At 44.0% G+C, this 21,167-nt stretch overlaps 1 protein-coding gene across 5 annotated transcripts in view; it reads right to left on the bottom strand.

The window, feature by feature from the left end:
- Positions 1 to 21,167, bottom strand: part of FRRS1 (ferric chelate reductase 1) — a 268,799-nt gene that overhangs the window by 34,458 nt on the left and 213,174 nt on the right. For all 5 annotated transcript variants that reach the window (XM_069232144.1, XM_069232146.1, XM_069232147.1 and 2 more), the window contains exon 15: positions 6,713 to 6,774. In XM_069232144.1, the coding sequence (XP_069088245.1) occupies positions 6,713 to 6,774 (62 nt within the window). The remainder of the gene's footprint in view (positions 1 to 6,712; positions 6,775 to 21,167) is intronic.

Below are 21,167 nucleotides of genomic sequence, written 5' to 3' on the forward strand. Positions count from 1 at the left end.
GTTGTGCTGTGTCAACAGATCTGGCCTGTTGGGCAATTTGATGCAGGGTACCACTGATAGGTCTAGCAGCGTTGTGTACCAGGGTTGCCTTGCCCAAGTTGGTGCTATTAATATGAGTTTGAGTTTGCTTTGACTGAGTTTGTTTACCAGGTAAGGAAGGAGAGGGAGAGGAGGAAAAGCGTAAGCAAATATCCCTGACCAGTTCATCCATAGGGCATTGCCTTGGGATTGTTTGTGTGGGTATCTGGATGCGAAGTTTTGGCATTTTGCGTTCTCCCTTGTCGCAAACAAGTCTATCTGAGGTGTTCCCCAGAGTTTGAAATAAGTGTTCAGAATTTGGGGGTGAATTTCCCATTCGTGGACCTGTTGGTGATCTCGAGAGAGATTGTCTGCGAGTTGATTTTGGATCCCTGGTATAAACTGTGCTATTAGGCGAATTTGGTTGTGAATTGCCCAATGCCAAATCTTTTGTGCTAGCAGGCTTAACTGCGTGGAGTGCGTCCCCCCCTGCTTGTTTAGATAATACATTGTTGTCATGTTGTCTGTTTTGACGAGAATGTATTTGTGAACTATTATTGGTTGGAAAGCTTTTAGTGCTTGAAAAACTGCTAGAAGTTCTAGGTGATTGATATGCAGTCTTGTTTGATGTACGTTCCATTGTCCTTGTATGCTGTGTTGATCGAGGTGTGCTCCCCACCCTGTCATGGAAGCATCTGTTGTTATTACGTATTGTGGCACTGGGTCTTGGAAAGGCCGCCCCTTGTTTAAATTTATGTTGTTCCACCACAGAAGCGAGAGGTAAGTTTGGCGGTCTATTAACACCAGATCTAGAAGGTGACCCTGTGCTTGAGACCACTGTGATGCTAGGCATTGTTGTAAGGGCCTCATGTGCAGTCTTGCGTTTGGGACAATGGCTATGCATGAAGACATCATGCCTAGGAGTTGTAATACCATGTTTGCTTGTATCTTTTGTGTTGGATACATGCGTTGTATGATGGTGTTGAAATTTAGAATTCTTTGTGGACTTGGAGTGGCCACTCCTTTTGATGTGTCTATTATGGCTCCTAGGTATTGTTGTACCTTGCGCGGCAGAATGTTGGATTTTGTAAAGTTGACGGTGAACCCGAGTTTGAAGAGGGTTTGTATGATCTGATTTGTGTGATTTGAGCACTGTATGAACGAATGGGCCTTGATTAGCCAGTCGTCCAAATATGGGAACACATGTATTTGCTGCCTTCTTATGTGTGCAGCGACTACCGCTAGACATTTGGTAAAGACTCTTGGTGCGGTTGTTAATCCGAAAGGCAGTACCTTGAATTGGTAATGTATTCCTTTGAATACAAACCTTAGGTATTTCCTGTGCGATGGGTGTATTGGTATATGGAAATAAGCATCCTTGAGGTCTAAAGTTGCCATGTAGTCGTGTAGTTTTAGCAATGGCAATACTTCTTGTAGTGTGACCATGTGGAAGTGGTCTGATTTGATGAAAGTGTTCACTACTCTGAGGTCTAGGATTGGTCTCAGTGTTTTGTCCTTCTTTGGTATCAGAAAGTACAGTGAGTAAACTCCTGTGTTTATTTGTGTGTTTGGCACTAATTCGATTGCATTCTTTTGCAATAGTGCCTGCACTTCTATCTCCAGGAGATTGGAATGGTGTGTTGTTAAATTTTGTGCTCTTGGTGGTATGTTTGGAGGGAATTGTCGAAATTCTATGCAATAACCATGTTGGATAATTGCTAGAACCCAAGTGTCTGTAGTGATTTCCTCCCATGCTTTGTAATAATGACCTATTCTTCCCCCCACTGGTGTTGTGTGGAGGGGGTGAGTGACATGTGAGTCACTGTTTAGTAGTAGTGGTTTTGGGGCTTTGAAATCTTCCTCTATTTCTAGGGAATTGCCCTCCTCTATATTGTCCCCGAAAACCTCCTCTATACTGTCCCTGGTAACTGGACGGTGTGGCTTGTGAGGTGCTGGCTTGTGTGCTTTGACCCCGAAACCCCCCTCGAAAGGGCGTTTTACGGAATGTGCTGTAATTCCCTCTGCTCTGCGGGGAGTAGAGTGCGCCCATGGCTTTGGCAGTGTCCGTATCTTTTTTGAGTTTCTCAATCGCTGTGTCCACTTCTGGACCGAACAGTTCTTTTTCATTAAAAGGCATATTGAGAACTGCTTGTTGAATCTCTGGTTTAAATCCAGACGTTCGGAGCCATGCATGCCTTCTGATAGTTACAGATGTATTAATTGTCCGTGCAGCTGTATCTGCAGCGTCCATGGAGGAGCGTATCTGGTTGTTGGAGATGGTCTGTCCCTCCTCAACCACTTGTTTTGCCCTATTTTGTAAGTCCTTGGGCAGATGTTCAATGAGATGTTGCATCTCGTCCCAGTGGGCTCTGTCATAGCGCGCAAGTAGTGCCTGGGAGTTCGCGATGCGCCACTGGTTTGCAGCTTGTGCTGCGACTCTTTTACCAGCTGCATCGAACTTGCGGCTTTCTTTATCTGGGGGTGGTGCATCTCCAGATGTGTGAGAGTTGGCCCTTTTCCTAGCTGCTCCTACAACAACAGAGTCTGGTGGCAGCTGTGTAGTGATGAAAGCCGGGTCTGTAGGAGGCGCCTTATACTTTTTTTCCACCCTTGGTGTGATTGCCCTACTTTTGACCGGCTCCTTAAAGATGTCTTTTGCGTGCCGGAGCATACCAGGGAGCATAGGCAGGCTTTGGTATGAGCTGTGGGTGGAGGAGAGTGTGTTGAATAAGAAATCATCCTCGACCTGTTCTGAGTGGAGGCTTACGTTGTGAAATTGTGCTGCTCTAGCCACCACTTGAGAATACGCGGTGCTGTCTTCTGGTGGAGATGGCTTTGTAGGGTATGCCTCCGGACTGTTATCTGACACTGGGGCGTCGTATAGGTCCCATGCGTCCTGATCTTGGTCACCCTGGCTCATGGTGGTGTGAGCTGGGGAGTGTGATGGAGTTTGTGCTGGTGAGACGTTAATCACGGGCGGAGGAGAGGGTGGTGGGGTAACTCTTTTCACCACTTTTGGTTGTGGTGTCTGTTCCGTCTGGAACTCCAACCTTCTCTTTCTCCTAATGGGGGGAAGGGTGCTTATTTTTCCTGTCCCCTGCTGTATGAATATACGCTTTTGCGTATGGTCCACATCAGTTGCTTGTAGCTCTTCCTCAAACCTATGCTTTTGCATTTGGGAGGTTAGCGAGTGCTCTTCTGTATAAGAGCCTGAAGCTGGGTCGCTTGCAGTTTGTTTCGGCATCGAAACCCTGTCTGCGTGTTTTTTCGGCTCCGAGGTGACTTTTTTCTTTTTCGGGGCCGAAACCTCTCGGCGTCGATCTGTTTCGGTGCCGCTGTCTCGGCGTCGAGCCGTGTCCACACCGGCATCTCGGTGTCGAGGCTTGTCTCCAGCACTTTCTCGGTCCCGAGAAGGCTGCGTGCCGGTGTCTCGACCGGAGTCGGACGATCTCGGCACTGTTTGGGCCTTTTTCGGTGCCGACGGTCGGTCACCGAATTTATGGGTCGAGCCATGGCCTGGTGGCAGTGGCGTCCCCTGGGCCTTGTAAATGTTCCTCTGAGTGGATTTCGACGTCTTACTCACGGTTTGTGTATCGTCGAATCCTTCGGAGTCTGAGTCTTGGATCGAGAAGGTACCTTCCTCTTCCTGTTCCTCGAACTCCCGTTGGGCTGTCGGTGCGGACGCCATCTGCAGTCTTCTGGCTCGACGGTCTCGGAGTGTTTTTCGGGACCGGAACGCACGACAGGCCTCGCAGGTGTTTTCGCTGTGCTCAGGTGACAGGCACAGGTTGCAGACCAAGTGTTGGTCTGTGTAGGGGTATTTATTGTGGCATTTGGGGCAGAAACGGAACGGGGTCCGTTCCATCGGCGTTCTTCAGCACGCGGTCGGGCCGACCAGGCCCCGACGGAGGATCGAAAAACTACCCCGAAAGGCACCGGAGCTCTTCGATCTTCGATGCGGTGTGGAATCTAAGTACGCCGATCCCGAACGCAACAATACCGACGAAAATCTTCCGAAATTAGCTAATCTTCCGTTCCGAAACTCGGAGCGACAGGAACACGTCCGAACCCGATGGCGGAAAAAAAACAATCGAAGATGGAGTCGACGCCCATGCGCAATGGAGACAAAAGGAGGAGTCACTCGGTCCCGTGACTCGAAAGACTTCTTCGAAGAAAAACAACTTGTAACACTCCGGCCCAACACCAGATGGCGAGCTATTGCAGAACATGCGTATCTACAGCGACAGATGCCATCGAACATACAATTACTGAAGCAGTTTCTACGGGTGAGGTCGCCTGCTGCTCAGAACTTCTGCACTGATAGGAATGCTGCTTTGGGCCTGTTGATGTTGAGGATGTAGCTAACACTATCAAAGAGGGTTGAACCCTCTGCCTAGGATGATAAATGCTGTGACATTGCTTATAATGAGATTGAAATAACTTTACTTGCTCCTCTAGGCCTACCAGTTTCAGAGTTTCCACCTGGCTCTTTATCCTCTGCCTCTCATCAGCATGAGGACCAAAAATCTTCTCCATAAATAAACTCTAATGCAGGAAGAGATGCTGAATCTGTAATGAGGCTAACCCCATTGTGGAGACTAGTAAGCCCATGCCTCTTCAAAGTGTTTTCAGCAGTCTTTAGGAAGCACCTCTAAGAACTATTGAGGTTTTTCCACTATAGCTATGTTGCACAAATCCCTTTACTTTTTTTTATGAGGAGGGACAGAGTTCTCTAGGAAAGAGGCATGTCACTTACAGGCTGCTAATAAGTAATACCACATCTGAGTCTGGCCTTAGGGAAGTTGGCCGTTTTATACTTTTTTTCATAAGCTTTAGAGAAGGAGCCTTAGTGATGACTGGGGTGAGAACTGGCAAATTTCACAATCCTGAAACTAGTGGTAGAAATGGATGTGGGAATCATGAGGCTGAAGGGTCTTCATAATTACAGTGGCTGTGGTCTGAGACGCCTATACTGGAATATTAGGCTCTACTGCTCATCTCAGTAAGACATCTTAGAAAGTAGCACTAACATTTAAGAAGAATCGACTGGAGGTGGTTGGCGAGAAGGCAAGGAGTTTGAATCTGTAAAATGATGCTCAAACGGCTCAGACCAGTAACATAACCGATACAGGCATTAATTAGGTAGAATCTTGGGGCCTAAACCCTTCAATCCTACAAACCACTCATATGCCTTTAAGACTGATTTTTCACAGTATTATCGTCTCCTGGAGGAGAAGTTACAGACACTTCTACAAGAGGAACATTCAGTACTTGCGATAGTTCCACTGGTGGAAACAGCATCTGTCTAAAATGAGAAACAGAAGTACGTCTTTGAACCATTATTGGTGCTGAATGAGGAGGCAGAATCAGGGGCTAGAAAGCCACCTGAGGAGGATTGTGTGATGCAGTGGTACTTGGATGTGGTCATACTGGGGAAGAAGGTGGAGATGGCGATAGACATATGCGCTTCTTGGGTGATGGGAAAGCAACTGAAGACACTGAATGCTGTGTTGTTGATCAGGTTACCACGATTCCTGGCTTTGGTGCTATGCACACTGTCCAAAGGGATCCCCGCAAATGGCCAGAGTGCTGCAAGTGCGGATGCTTCTTTGTCACCTTACTGCAAAATTCACAATCCTTTGTGAAATGTGAAGGTGGGACACACTCTGAGTGAGTCATGGAAAGACTGCACAAAATTCTCAAATGACGGGAAAAAACAAATAAGTTTAATGGTAAGTGACAAAAATGACAGCAAAGCTAAAAGAAAATAAACATGAGGAAGTGGCAAGTGGCAGATACAAGAACTGAGCTCCAGTGGGGAGTGACGGTATAAAGCGGAGTGCATATCCAAGATGATGGCTCCTTAAAGTGAGGATGCATGTTTTCAGTTTTGCACTGCATACTGTTTATCAGGCTCTTTCCTGAATTTTAACCATTTTTAAGTGGTTTTCTTCTCTTGCCAGTAGTTTGAGGGCACTGTGCTGCAAAGCTGTTTACGTTTGTAGATCTCTTCGATTGAAACACTTTGGAAATTCAAAGCTATCTACATTACAACTACCAGATTGTATCTCTTGAAACTTCTTGTTCAGGGATTTACAGTGTGTCTCCACATGCAGGTTGGAATTATTCTGAGCTTACAATTAACAATGAACTCCTACTGTGCAGAACCTAGATTACATATTTCCATTTAGGAATTTTCCACTAAAGAGCAACAAGAGATTGTCAATGATAACTTTGGCAAAATTAGATGTTCTAATCATTTTTGGTTCATATTAGCTTGACTATTCACAACCATCACAATGCCTAGTGAGAGATGCCTACAAAATAAACAAACTAAAAATCTCTGTAATGGGCAAAATGAAGTCTGATTAACAGTTCCCTTTTTTAAAAAGAACATTCAGGCCAACCTCATTAAATTAACTTCTTAAATTATTTGTATTTTTTATTTCATCAGTATCCTTTAACACATTTGCCCCATGCAGAAAGGTTATCCCTTTAAAACACACATTTACTACATTTGTTAACCATTTGTGATATGTTTCTTTGAATGGCAAAATCCTATATAATTTGCCACCTGATTATTCCTCTTTCACACAGAAAATTCTTCACATTGTGCTTTTTGTTGTTAAATTCATGGATAAAAATTGAAGGCCATAAGCCGTTAGATGTAATTTTACTTAAAAGGAGAACTTACCTTTGTGCCAACCGATGAGAGAGGATTCAGAATTTCAACCAGATCATCGTCAAATACTTCAGCTGTTCAGAAAGGGACCAATTAGCTCTAGCAACAATAATGCATTACTTTTCATAATTCTAAATATAAATTTAACAACCACACATTACAGTTTTGTCAAAGGATCATTGGCCATACAATATGATACCACAGAACTTTCAGCAGAAACATTCCCGTTTAGGTTATACACAAGTTTTCCTAATTTCAGTTCTTTTTTTCAGTTTTTAACTAAAGGGGAGGTTTTTCAGAGTTTTCAAATGTTTTCAAAAATAGTAAAAATATCAGTGGTTATCAGAATTTACTATCTTTATCTCTGTGAACAAACCACGTAATTGTGTTTCTCCAGTGCCTTAAAGGAACGTGGCTATTAGGTTATTTACTCTCTTTTCCGTTGTCAGTTCCTTTTTTCTTCTCTGCTTTTATTTCCCTTCCCTGCAACTTTTCCTTGCATTTGTTCTTACAATCAACCTTTTATGATTTCTTTTGCCTCCCTGCTCGTCTCATTTCCCAGCACTCACACTTCTTTTCCAGCAGTATAGTCCAACCCCTGTCTAAGACAAGCATGGATGGGGAACTGTTTACAACTCATTAAGATAGGATTGCAGCAGATAAAAGGTGAGTGATGAACATTTAACACACACTTTTCTTTTTCTCTATTTTTCAAATGATAAAGATCAACTAAAAAGGTTTCTCTACTCAGAACTTGATATGTACAGGGAGTGCAGAATTATTAGGCAAGTTGTATTTTTGAGGATTAATTTTATTATTGAACAACAACCATGTTCTCAATGAACCCAAAAAACTCATTAATATCAAAGCTGAATATTTTTGGAAGTAGTTTTTAGTTTGTTTTTAGTTTTAGCTATGTCAGGGGGATATCTGTGTGTGCAGGTGACTATTACTGTGCATAATTATTAGGCAACTTAACAAAAAAAAAATATATACCCATTTCAATTATTTATTATTACCAGTGAAACCAATATAACATCTCAACATTCACAAATATACATTTCTGACATTCAAAAACAAAACAAAAACAAATCTGTGACCAATATAGCCACCTTTCTTTGCAAGGACACTCAAAAGCCTGCCATCCATGGATTCTGTCAGTGTTTTCATCTGTTCACCATCAACATTGCGTGCAGCAGCAACCACAGCCTCCCAGACACTGTTCAGAGAGGTGTACTGTTTTCCCTCCTTGTAAATCTCACATTTGATGATGGACCACAGGTTCTCAATGGGGTTCAGATCAGGTGAACAAGGAGGCCATGTCATTAGATTTCCTTCTTTTATACCCTTTCTTGCCAGCCACGCTGTGGAGTACTTGGACGCGTGTGATGGAGCATTGTCCTGCATGAAAATCATGTTTTTCTTGAAGGATGCAGACTTCTTCCTGTACCACTGCTTGAAGAAGGTGTCTTCCAGGAACTGGCAGTAGGACTGGGAGTTGAGCTTGACTCCATCCTCAACCCGAAAAGGCCCCACAAGCTCATCTTTGATGATACCAGCCCAAACCAGTACTCCACCTCCACCTTGCTGGCGTCTGAGTCGGACTGGAGCTCTCTGCCCTTTACCAATCCAGCCACGGGCCCATCCATCTGACCCATCAAGACTCACTCTCATTTCATCAGTCCATAAAACCTTAGAAAAATCAGTCTTGAGATATTTCTTGGCCCAGTCTTGACGTTTCAGCTTGTGTGTCTTGTTCAGTGGTGGTCGTCTTTCAGCCTTTCTTACCTTGGCCATGTCTCGGAGTATTGCACACCTTGTGCTTTTGGGCACTCCAGTGATGTTGCAGCTCTGAAATATGGCCAAACTGGTGGCAAGTGGCATCGTGGCAGCTGCACGCTTGACTTTTCTCAGTTCATGGGCAGTTATTTTGCGCCTTGGTTTTTCCACACGCTTCTTGCGACCCTGTTGACTATTTTGAATGAAACGCTTGATTGTTCGATGATCACGCTTCAGAAGCTTTGCAATTTTAAGAGTGCTGCATCCCTCTGCAAGATATCTCACTATTTTTGACTTTTTGGAGCCTGTCAAGTCCTTCTTTTGACCCATTTTGCCAAAGGAAAGGAAGTTGCCTAATAATTATGCACACCTGATATAGGGTGTTGATGTCATTAGACCACACCCCTTCTCATTACAGAGATGCACATCACCTAATATGCTTAATTGGTAGTAGGCTTTCGAGCCTATACAGCTTGGAGTAAGACAACATGCATAAAGAGGATGATGTGGTCAAAATACTCATTTGCCTAATAATTCTGCACTCCCTGTATTGTGGGGTGCTCAGTGCTCTGTTATTGCCTTTCGATACCAAGAAAGGTTCGGGCTAATGAATGTGATATTAGTATATTAACTGGGCTTATATATCCAAAGGGGGCGAACAAGTGTGCCAAGGAAATAATATGGATATTGTCAGCAATTGACTCGTCGGTGACCGCAAACTCTGCTGCTGTATAAAGAAGTAAAGAAGCATAGAAGCAGCTGGGGTAGTATAGAACCTCATGACATGCAGGATGCCTTGGCTTCTTTGTCATTGTAGTTCATACCATGATTGTAGTTTATTTTACGTTGTTGGGTCAAGCCTATGAGATTTTGTATTTATTTGATAGCCAGAGCAAAGAATGTTAAGCACTGATTTTTTACCAAGTGTTTCAGCCTAGGTTTATTTGGAAACAGTGTTGACACGGTGGTCCTGACAGCCATTGTGAGGGTTGCCCAAGGCAATTTGCCTTTGTGTTCTGTGCAGCATTCACTGTCTATGCAATTTGACATCTTGGGGGATTGACCGGGCACAGCTCAATATGTTTCCATTAAATAGATTCATAGTGGTGTGCAAAGGTGATTTAACCAAGTGTCAGACCTTGCTTTAGCACCACTGGTTCCGAGCAGCTTTGACTTGGTCACAATAACAATGAAAGGTGAACTTGGTGATTGTAGGGCTATGAACGGGCCTGTACAGCTCCTTTTGCTTAAAGCGTTCTGTGCAGCACACACGAGGAAAACAACAGAAGCTGCCTCTGTGTTGGAGCTGCACTGTCTGCAGTTCCTACACTAACTTGCAGATTTCCTGAGTTAATCCATGCTCTTTAGTCAGCCCAGTTACAGCACAACTGACACATGGATGCCATCTGTAGCCTGTGCATGGCTGCTGAAGATGTTGATGATATGGTACTTGTCCTTCTGCATTCAGAAATGCAACTCCTATAGGCACAGTTTTCAGATTACAATGTAGGAGGGTATGGTTAGGTTCAGCTCCTAATTGAAGAACAGTGATGCTCGAAGTGTCCGTATGCAGAGTGATGTTTTTTATAGCTTTTTACTGTTGTTTTACAGATAACAATAAAGCATACATGGCAATCCAAAAGCTGGCACAGTGTGGCAACATCAATATCAAATAATGCAGAGATGGTGATCGGAGAAATATTAAATAGACACATGCAACATTTAAAGATTAAGGTGACTGAGCATGGTGTCACCATGGACCCAAAGTTCTTCGAAGCTTGTTGAAGGAAGCTCTCCATTTATACAACAGTCCCTCTGTTTGGCACAGAAATCCATGCTCGAGTCCCCCTGTAGCACAGTGATCTTTGTTCCCACAATATTTCGACAGGAGCTTTCATTAAGCAAAGCTGGGTTCCACTGTCAGTTAGGAAGGATGACATAGCGCGGGTGCCTCCTGCCCTCCACCGAGGGCCTTATTCTAGTTCAAAAGAGAACCTGCTCGCTGCACAGCAATGTGCAGTGAACAGTGAGCATAAGCCATTGGAGAAGAGCCACTCTTTCACAGCGGGAGTTAAAGTACCTCCACAGGGCCTCTCAAAATAAGACAAAAAAGTCTCCCATTTGTACAGAGACAAAACATGAGTGAGAGCCCATGACGAAAGTGAAGTTGTTGAAGAATAAAGCTTGGCCAGAAAAAGGCTGCCGAGGAGCGTGCAAGATTGGAATAGTAAGGAGTTAACTACCCAAAAATCCCTATAAACAGAAATAATCTGTGACCACTGTTCTAATGGCCATGGCAACTATTGTAATATGGGATGAGTTATCCCAAAATTGCAATACACTGAATGAAGGAAAAACAAGGGGACTGAAACGAAAAAAAAAAAAAAAACAATTGTCAAAGAATCTGTCTTAACATCATCAACAACTACTACAGAAAGTTTTTCACAAGTGAACTATTAGGTTACTTGATCTCTTGCTCTAGGGGTGTTTCTGGAGTTTGTTTCTTCATCTTATTCTTCCGTTATGAGCACCTTGCAGTCCTTGGAGCTATACAAATGCTCATTAGTTTGCATTCTCAATCTGTTCAGTATTTTATCTAGTCTGTGCAAACAGAACAGTATTCTGTTTCATAACTATTAGTTGCTGGTATCTCTCCAGATGGTACTTTCCACTCTCATCCCTACCTCTGCTCAGGTTTCTTCTGTTCCTGCTCCTTTTCCATCCCAAACGTCGGTTCGCTCTTCCCATAGCTATTCAATTTACTCCCCCACGCCATTCTTTCCAGTTTCTTTAAAAAAACATCTTTGGTCTCTAGTTCATCTGACATTCTTATTTTTAATAATTTCTGTACCATTCACTTTTTGTTAAGTACTGACTAAATCACCATATAAATCCATTAAAATTCGAGAAACACTGATTCTGTAATAACGGATGCCATAAGATTATATGGTTCTTTTCATGCGATTTTAAGACTAAAATCATCAAACTTCTATAATCCAAGGTAGTTTGTTTACCAGTTATACGGCAAATTCAAGACAGCAGCTGTAAGTTGTTTCCCCATCAGCAATTTTGTTTGATAGGACTAAATAAGCAATAGGTTACCTCAACAAGGCTTTTATAATCTACTCATAAGGGCCTTGATGTCAGACTCAACTTTGTTTAGGAACATTTTCTGACTCCAGCTTCTGGATGGCAGGATAATGCACATGACATGAGCCTAAAATACAGGTCATGCTACAAAAACTGCAAAATAATTGTTGTATGGCGATACCACTTTTCATTAAAAGTAGGAAGAGTAAGAATCTCAGAGACTTGAATTATAGATGATCAATCGGTGATGTGGAACAATAACTTTTAAACCCTACATGTAGAAACACTTATCACTCTATAAAGACGTCTCTCAATATACCCCTGATAATTTCTGTACTTATTCCAAGCCCCTTGAAGTCTTTTTCAAATACTGCTTTCTCAAATGGTTCTTCAATTGGCCAGTTAGGGATGGTTGGTGGTCCGCCAATCAGAGATCACAGATTTTGCCCATCAGTCATCAAGGGGCGTACCAGCATGCAGACCAAAGATTGCAATGAACACCTAAAATAACTGCGAGCTTTAACCTTTATATATTAAAATTTTATTCATGAGAACTTGCAGATTCCATATAGTAGGCTTCTACAAAAACTTACTACTATAATGGAGAAACGTCCATATTAACATGGGGATTACCTGAGATTACTTCCTTTTTCTGATGTTACTCTAGTTGAATGTCAAGGCTTTTGCTGCCCACGTGGCTGGGTCTATGCTATATCAACAGCATAATAAATACAAACTGAACATTGCTTACTACGAAAAACCAACGTGAGCGTGGCTTTCTTTTACGAGCATTAGTAGTAATAAATAGACCACTAAAAGTTAGTGAAGAAGAGACAAACCAAAAATGGAGAATTCACTTAATAACCTGACGAATTCAGGCCTCTTTGGAAAACGTTTATCAATGGCACAAGGTTACAATGCACACATTTGAATCTCCGTGTCATGATCTGGACAACCGTGTACCCTTCCGGTATGTTTTTTTCCATGATCACTTTACATCTTTCGACCAGACTACTGCCTCTTATGTAGAAGTCTTGTCGACTTCAACAAAATGGAAAAATGAAATAAAATTTAAAAACCCAAAAAAAGTTGACTGCCTCATGCATCTACACTTCAACATGCCTCAAAAAGATAGCACCATTGATGTCCCACTCAAATATTTATTTTTTGTAAGAATACACCTCCAGGAGTCCTGTCTGTAAAGAAAACTTTTAGTGAATGCATTAAATGTCATCATCAGGTTTCACAAGCGTCATTTGTCTCCTTGTGACCAGAAACCCATTCCCCACTACAAATATATTTAACTACAGAAATCAATGATTATATCAAGCACAGGTTGGGGGGTAAACAATATTAAGTTGTGAGGATGCAGATAGGCCAATGCTTAAATGTTTAGACCGGATGTTTGAAAAACAATGCCTTTGTATGATCCTTGAAGGTGTGCATACATGTTTAATTGCACCAATTGGAAAACACGATTTGTAGAACATCAGCGCAAGCTCTCCGAATATAGAAGGCTCTTTAAAGATTATGCCCGCGATGTCCAATATACAAAGTCGGCCTCCACTGCCTGGAGTGGCTTGCAAATCATTGTGCTTTAATCTTTGTGCAAACCACTGACAACACCAATACCATAACATTTCAGTGAAGCTATTACAGATGCAGCACGACCTAAATATCGTACAATCAACACACCATTTCCCAATAGTCTATTTAGGTCAAAATAATAGAACCAGTTACATTCAACTCAAATACGCACATGCATTATACAAATTGCAAAAAAGTAATGGGATTATATTTTCCATAGCCTTCACGGAAGTAATTGAATGAATGGGGCTGATTTATCTCCAGCACATTGTGGCACTGATTTTTAAACTCTTGCAAGAGGGAAGGATAGAAAGAAGTAACAAAGACACAGACCTAGTAAAATATGGGGGACGCAGCCATGGCTGAGATGTTGGAGCAACGACTTTGAAGGCCGTTAAATGAAACTACCTTAGCACATTGCTGTATTCATATTATTCATTCTCTGTCGATAATTTACACAACTATTTCCTAGCAGTTTACCAAATTAACAAATGATATAGCCTGGGCCTTGATGTAGCGTGTAGAATGACCCATCACCTCCTTGTCAAGGTTGACACCTCTTAACATGAGTATATTGGCATTCTCCTTACTGGCATAATTAACGCACCTACTAGTCTCTAGTTTATGGTACAAAGTGAACCCAGGGCCTGTAAATTAAATGTCTCTCGTATACAGCAGCACATATTCTGCCATCCACTCCAGTGCTAACATTACTGCAGGCCTAACATTTGCAGCCTGGCTGCTGTAGTTTAAAACTGCAAATTCAATTGGCAAAATAACAGCTTGTGACAGGTCAAAACCTTCCTTTTAAATATTTATGTCACCCTTAAGAAGACGTTTGAGTCAAAAGAGATGGCACATGGTATTTAAAAGTAGGTCATAAACAAGTTTAATGCTAAACATGTCTTTACAGTGGAAAAAGGCCCAAGAGCTATTTTCTTCTGTAGCTAGGCTTGCTGTTCCATTGGTAAACATTGGGTTACATTATTACATTTAAAAATACTAATTTTACTTAGAAAACAGCTAAAAATATGATTCAAAGAGTGTTTCTATTAGTAACTGTAAATCAAATTTAACGGTAATTGAACTTTTATTAGCCTTTAAGGAAAGGGCACTTTTGTAAAGTTACCATTTCCCTTGCTAAAGCCCCATGTGCATGAGCCCCAAGGGTCACCTGGCAGGTGACTAGCCCCCCGGTTAGGTGTGAAAACTGCTCCCAGAGCAGGACAAGGGTCTTTGGGAAGGGGAGGTGGTGGTGTTCCGTGGACAGGAAGGACAGTGAGAGGTGCCCAGTGTTGGACCTGTCATCCTTTGGGTGCTCTTCTCCCCACAAGGTTTTTGCCTTCCTCCTTCATTTTTGCTAATCTTGTTTTTGCTGGCTTTAGGACTCTGTGCACATTACCACTGCTAACCAGTGCTAAAGTGCCTGGGCTCTTTGCTTAAAACATGGTAACACTGGTGTACACTCAATTAGCATAGTTAATTTACTTATAGGTCCCTTGAGAAGGGCACCATGTGTGCCCAGGGCATTCAAATTAAATGATACTAGTGGGCCTGCAGCACTGATTGTGCCACTCATTTGAGTAGCCCTTTAAACACATCTCAGGCTTGCCGTTGCAAAGCCTATGTGTGCATGTTTAAACAGTCATGTTGACCTAGCAAAATAAACCATTTGTCAGGCCCAAACCTTCCTTTTTAATACATATAAGTCACCCCTAAAATAGGCTCTGGAAAACCCAGATGGCAGGGTGCAACGTTTTTTTTTTTTTTTTTTAAAAGGTAGGACCTATACATTTAAGTCTTACATGCCATGGTAGTGAAAAATTCATTTTTTACTACTGGAAGTCCTGTCTCTCCTATAGGATAACATTGGAGTTACCTTAATCAATCGTGTAAGTGTAATTTCCAAACGGGAAGGGATAACAAGTTCATATTTGGTGTCTTTGGAATTGTGGCGAAGAGCCTTATTTTAAGGTAAAGTCAGGTTTTGATGATAATTATAAAAATGCCACTTCTAGAAAGTTGGCATTATTTTGCCCTTAGCCCTTTTATGCGTCTAACCAGGCCTGGGTCACATGACAGGGTGCAACTGACAGACTTTGTGAAGTCCTCCAAGAAACACACAATAGAGGGATTAGGTGCATCTGGATGGGCCATCCGCTGGCAGGTGATCTGTGCCTGTCGCGACAAAGGGCCCAACATCCCCGCACTGTCACTTCAGCCAGCTTGGAGCAAGGGCAGTGGAGGGAGGGGAATCAATGCACTTCAAAGCATTGTCTAGAAGTTCTCCCATCTTCCAGAACCAGGTCAGTAGTGTATAAAAGAAAGACCTCAAAACGCCATCATTTCAGTGCACTTCTGAACCTACAGATACTCTGCCAAGACGAAGAACTGCTGTGTTGCTACAAGGACCAGCACTCGGTTGGACTGCTACTCTGAAGGGGCTACTGCCCTGCTAAGCTGACCTGCTGACCTTTTGCCTGGGGAAGTAGACTGGACTTGCATCTCTGTCTTGAACCTAGGACCCCAGAGTGACTCAAGGGGCTACTCTGCCAGCATCCTGATCTTAGCCTCAGGGACATAAAAGGTTCCCCAATAGCTCCTGACCCGGTCTTCGGTGAGTTCCTGATCCCCCTCAACCCCAAGTGGGTCCCCTCAGGCCCTGGACCCTTGGTGTGGCTCAGTAGACTCTTAAATTAAGCTTCTGGATTTTTTGTGCTGCAAATGGGACCATCTGCTTCTGGAACCATGCCACATGCTATGGAAATCAGCGCAAGCCACAGCCAGCTTGTCTATTTCCACAGCAGCATCAACAGCCCATGGGGGACCCCAAAGTGAAGCTTCAGTCTGCCAGTCTGTGACATCTGGCCTGTTACTCATACCACACAGACTACCTACCGTCCCCAATTGTCTCCTTGTTGCTTGTGACCCTCTCCAGCATAAACAGGACTCTTGGCACAAAAGTTGAGAATGTAAACCTTTGGCTGGACTAATCTGGGACTGTATCCGACCCAGACTCCATCACAGCCTTAACTTTTAACTTCGACTCGGCCCAGAGCAAACCAGAAAGCCACTGTTCGCACTTTGTTTTTAGCCGCTATGCTGCAGTTTATTCTTTAATTTTCAGAACCCCAGTTCTACTGATTAGAAGTTTGTCATTTTGGTCTTGTTTTATTTATTAAATTCTGCCCTACTTTTCTAACTTGGTGTGGGATACTTTGTGTGGTGTTTTCACTGTTTTACAGCTTGAAATGTTGCACAAATAATTTACAGATTGCCTCTAAGTTAAGCCTGACTGCTCTGTGACAAGCTACCAGGTGGTAGAGCATAGGTTTAATTGGGGTTTGTTTGTGCCTTACTCTAACTAGCATTCTGGTTGCTGACTGACCAGGGCTCTCATCCCAGTCAACACCAGTAACCTAAATTGTAACACCCAGGGACCTGATTCACTTCAAAGAGGATTACCCTGTCACAGGCAAATGTTAGCTGACACCTGCACAGGCCCTTTATTGGGTCCACATGTCAGGCAGGCACCAAACTCAGTGGGAGAGGAGCTACCCACAGAACTGGTTTAGAGTGACGAGAGGAGGGATTGCTCATTTCCGTGGCCACCCTTCTGGGGTTAGCACACAAACTCTGCACAGGGGAAGAAAGATTTTGCCATCTTGGTTTTAGATAGAGACGGGCAGTGTGCATGGCACACAGAAAATGCTGCAAAAGGGGAGAGGGCTACCGCTCTAACTTCATTTGTTAGGGAGGAGCCAGGAACCACCTCGCCCACAGGCTGATGCCAGGCATAAATGTAGCACCCTTAGTACCCTGGAAGACCAGAGGAGGACTGAACCTGCTTTGTGAGACAAGAGAAGAACCTAGAAGGCTTGGCCTACCCTCCCCTCTTGTACCCAGGATAAAGAAGTGAACTCGAAGGGGCATAATGTTAGCCTCCTGTTCAAGCTACAGGGACACAACAAATTAAAAAAAAGAGACCTTTCCTGCAACTGCTGAGATAAACAGTTCCAACTGGATCTGCTGGTGGCGTCTATTGGAGTGAAGCTTGATTACCCCACCCATCTGCCCCCCTCCCACCTTCAAGTGTTGTCCTTGAGGTCCTGGAACCTTTGTCTGTGTCAAAGTGTCCTCCTTCTAACATGTCATGAAACTTTTTGGGTGAATGACCAACCTGCAAGGCCAATCCGACAAAGGTGCATTGTTGCCGAGCTGAAGATTCACGCGTCCCCCGCTTGGAGCTTTTCCGCAGCAGGCAATCTGATTCAGGACCTTGCAGAGAAGGTGTCATATGTATTTTTCGCTTCGGCACAAATTTCAAATTTCACGTTTGACGCTAAAAGTCTACGGCTTCACCGTAACCTCACCCAGTAGCTATACGACAATGTGGAACCCTCCTCAGCCATGTCCTTCTACCTTGCCCCACTGAGTATTTTTTCCTTCCATTTCAGAAACTAAGTGTGAAGATAAAACTTCCGACCTTGTTGTACCTGGTTTTTATTTCCAACACAGGCTCCATTGCGGTTGGCCTCAAATTGTGACTGGATAATGGTCTACTGCATCCAGTTGACTGCAATTTGGGCTCTAATGCTTTTTGGTGCTATTTATAACCCTAAACATTAAAAATGCATAACTCCCCTTACCGAATTCTTGCCAATTTGGTGTCATTTTGTTTATTACATTTTACTCTATTATTCTACAGTGATTTGGATTTCTCTTGTGTTGTGTTTTGCATTTACTACTGTTTGTAGGAAAGTACCATCTTGCCTTGCATGTAACCCCCATTTTCACTGTATGTATGTTTGTTTTTGCCCATGTGTCACTGGGATCCTGCTAGGCAGGACCCCAGTGCTCATAATGTATGACTTGTATGTGTTCCCTGTGTGGTGCCTAACTGTATCACTGAGGGTCTGCTAACCAGAACCTCAGTGTTTATGCTCTCTCTGCTTTCTAAAATTGTCACTGCAGGCTAGTGACTAATTTTACCAATTCTCATTGGCACACTAGAACACCCATATAATTCCCTTGTATATGGTACCTAGGTACCCAGGGTATTGGGGTTCCAGGAGATTCCCATGGGCTGCAGCATTTATTTTGCCACCCATAGGGAGCTCAGACAATTCTTACACAGGACTGCCACTGCAGCCCGAGTGAAATAACGTCCACGTTATTTCACAGCCATTTTTCACTGAACATAAGTAACTTATAAGTCACCTATATGTCTAACCCTCACTTGGTGGAGGTTAGGTGCCAAGTTACTTGGTGGAGGTTAGGTGCCAAGTTACTTGGTGGAGGTTAGGTGCCAAGTTAGTGTGTGGGCACCCTGGCACTAGCCAAGGTGCCTTCACATCGTTCAGGGCAATTTCCCCAAACTTTGTGAGTGCGGGGACACCATTACATGTGTGCACTATACATAGGTCACTATCTATGTGTAGCGTCACAATGGTAACTCCGAACATGGCCATGTAACATGTCTAAGATCATGGAATTGTCACCCCAATACCATTCTAGTATTGGGGGGACAATTCCATGATCCCCCGGGTCTCTAGCACAGAACCGGGTACTGCCAAACTGCCTTTCTGGGGTTTCCAATACAGCTGCTGCCAACCCCTCAGACAGGTTTCTGCCCCTCTGGGGTCTGGGGTACCCAGGCCCAGGAAGGCAGAACAAAGGATTTCCTCTGGGAGAGGGTGTTACACCCTCTCCCTTTGGAAATAGGTGTGAAGGGCTGGGGAGGAGTAGCCTCCCCAGCCTCTGGAAATGCTTGATGGGCACAGATGTGCCCATCTCTGCATAAGCCAGTCTACACCGGTCCAGGGATCCCCCAGCCCTGCTCTGGCATGAAACCGGACAAAGGAGTGGCCAGTGCCAGCAGGTGACGTCAGAGAGCCCTCCTGACAGGTGCTTACCTCTTTCAGTAGCCAAGCCTCCTTTCTTAGTAGCCAAACCTCCTTTTTTTGGCTATTTAGGGTCTCTCCTCTGGGCTATTCCTCAGATAACGAATGCAAGAGCTCACCAGAGTTCCTCTGCACTTCCCTCTTCGACTTCTGCCAAGGATCGACCGCTGACTGCTCCAGGATGCCTGCAAAACTGCAACAAAGTAGCAAGATGACTACCAGCAACATTGTAGCGCCTCATCCTGCCGGCTTTCTCAACTGTTTCCTGGTGGGGCATGCTCTGAGGGCTGTCTGCCTCCACCCTGCACTGGAAGCCAAGTAGAAATCTCCTGTGGGTCGACGGAATCTTCCCCCTGCCAATGCAGGAACCAAACTTTTGCATCACCGGTCCTCTGGGTCCCCTCTCATCCTGACGTGCGTGGTCCCTGGAACACAGGGGCTGGGTCCAAGTGTCTCCCACAGTCCAGTGGCCCTTCTGTCCAAATTTGGTGGAGGTAAGTCCTTGCCTCCCCACGCCAGACAGCAAACCTGTGTACTGCGTGATTTGCAGCTGCTCCAGCTTCTGTGCACTTCTCCAAGGATTCCTTTGTGCACAGCCTAGCCTGGGTCCTGCACTCCGTCCTGCATTGCCTAACTTGCTGAGTTGGACACCGACGTTGTGGGACCCTCCTTTTGTGACTCTGAGTCCACCGATCTTCTAAGTGCCTGCTCCAGTACTTCTGCGGGTGCTGCCTGCTTCTGCGGGGCTGTCTGAGTTGCTGAGCGCCCCCTTTGTCGCATCCTCCAACAGGCGACATCCTGGTCCTTCTTGGTCCCCAGCAGCACAAATCCTCAACCGCGACTCTTGCAGCTAGCAAGGCTTGTTTGCGGTGTTTCTGCGTGGAAATACTTCTGCAACATCCAGCACGCCGTGGGATATCTTCCATCCAAAGGAGAAGTTCCTAGCCCTTTTCGTTGTTGCAGAATCTTCAGCTTCTTCCACCCGGAGGCAGCCCTTTTGCTCCTTCATCCGGGATTTAGTGGGCACCTGGCCCACCCCCAAGACACTTTCCTGACTCTTGGACTTGGTCTCCTTCCTTTACAGGTCCTCAGGTCCAGGAATCCATCTTCAGTGTTTTGCTGGTGCTTGTGGTTCTTGCAGAATCCCCATCACAACTAGTGTGTCTTTCTGGGGTATTAGGGTAACTTTACTCCTACTTCTCAGGGTCTTGGGGTGGGGTATTTTGGACACCCTTACTGTTTTCTCACAGTCCCAACGACCCTCTACAATCTCCTATAGGCCTGGGGTCCATTTGTGATTCGCATTCCACTTTTGAAGTATATGGTTTGTGTTGCCCCTAGGCCTATGTCTACCTATTGCATCCTATTGTGATTTTACATTGTTTGCACTACTTTTCTTACTGTTACTTATCTGTTTTGGGTTTGTGTACATATAATTTGTGTATATTACTTACCTCCTAAGTAAGGGTATCCTCTGAGATACTTTTGACATATTGTCACTAAAATAAAGTACCTTTATTTTGAGTAACTCTGAGTATTGTGTTTTCTTATGATATTGTGCTATATGATATAAGTGGTATAGTAGGAGCTTTGCATGTCTCCTAGTTCAGCCTAAGCTGCTTTGCCATAGCTACCTCTAACAGCCTAAGCTGCTAGAAACACCTCTATTCTACTAATAAGGGATAACTGGACCTGGCACAGGGTGTAAGTACCACAAGGTACCCACTATAAGCCAGGCCAGCCTCCTACACTGTTGTGTTACTGCATAACACTTTAGACATTACTTCTGATTTAGGCTTCTCTGCTATAATCCATAGCTACCAGAGAGCTTGAGCTCAGGCGAATTTAGGGTCTTTAATGATTCAGCCTAAAAAAGATTGTGGTTATTACTTGTGGTGGGCGCCTACCTCCTCAACTAAAAAAAACAATTTCTTATAGTCAACATGGGTATGTGAAAAATGGTTGTCTCATATGTTATCCTGAGGCCCTGCACAACACATGCTTTGAGGGTGCAACTTCGGAAAAACTTTAAATTTACGACTCATTATCAGATAATCATAGTCCTTATGATGTTAAAAATATCAGTTAGTAGAAACTTTCAGAAATGG

This window comes from Pleurodeles waltl, chromosome 4_2, assembly GCF_031143425.1.
Source record: "Pleurodeles waltl isolate 20211129_DDA chromosome 4_2, aPleWal1.hap1.20221129, whole genome shotgun sequence".
NCBI lineage: Eukaryota > Metazoa > Chordata > Amphibia > Caudata > Salamandridae > Pleurodeles > Pleurodeles waltl.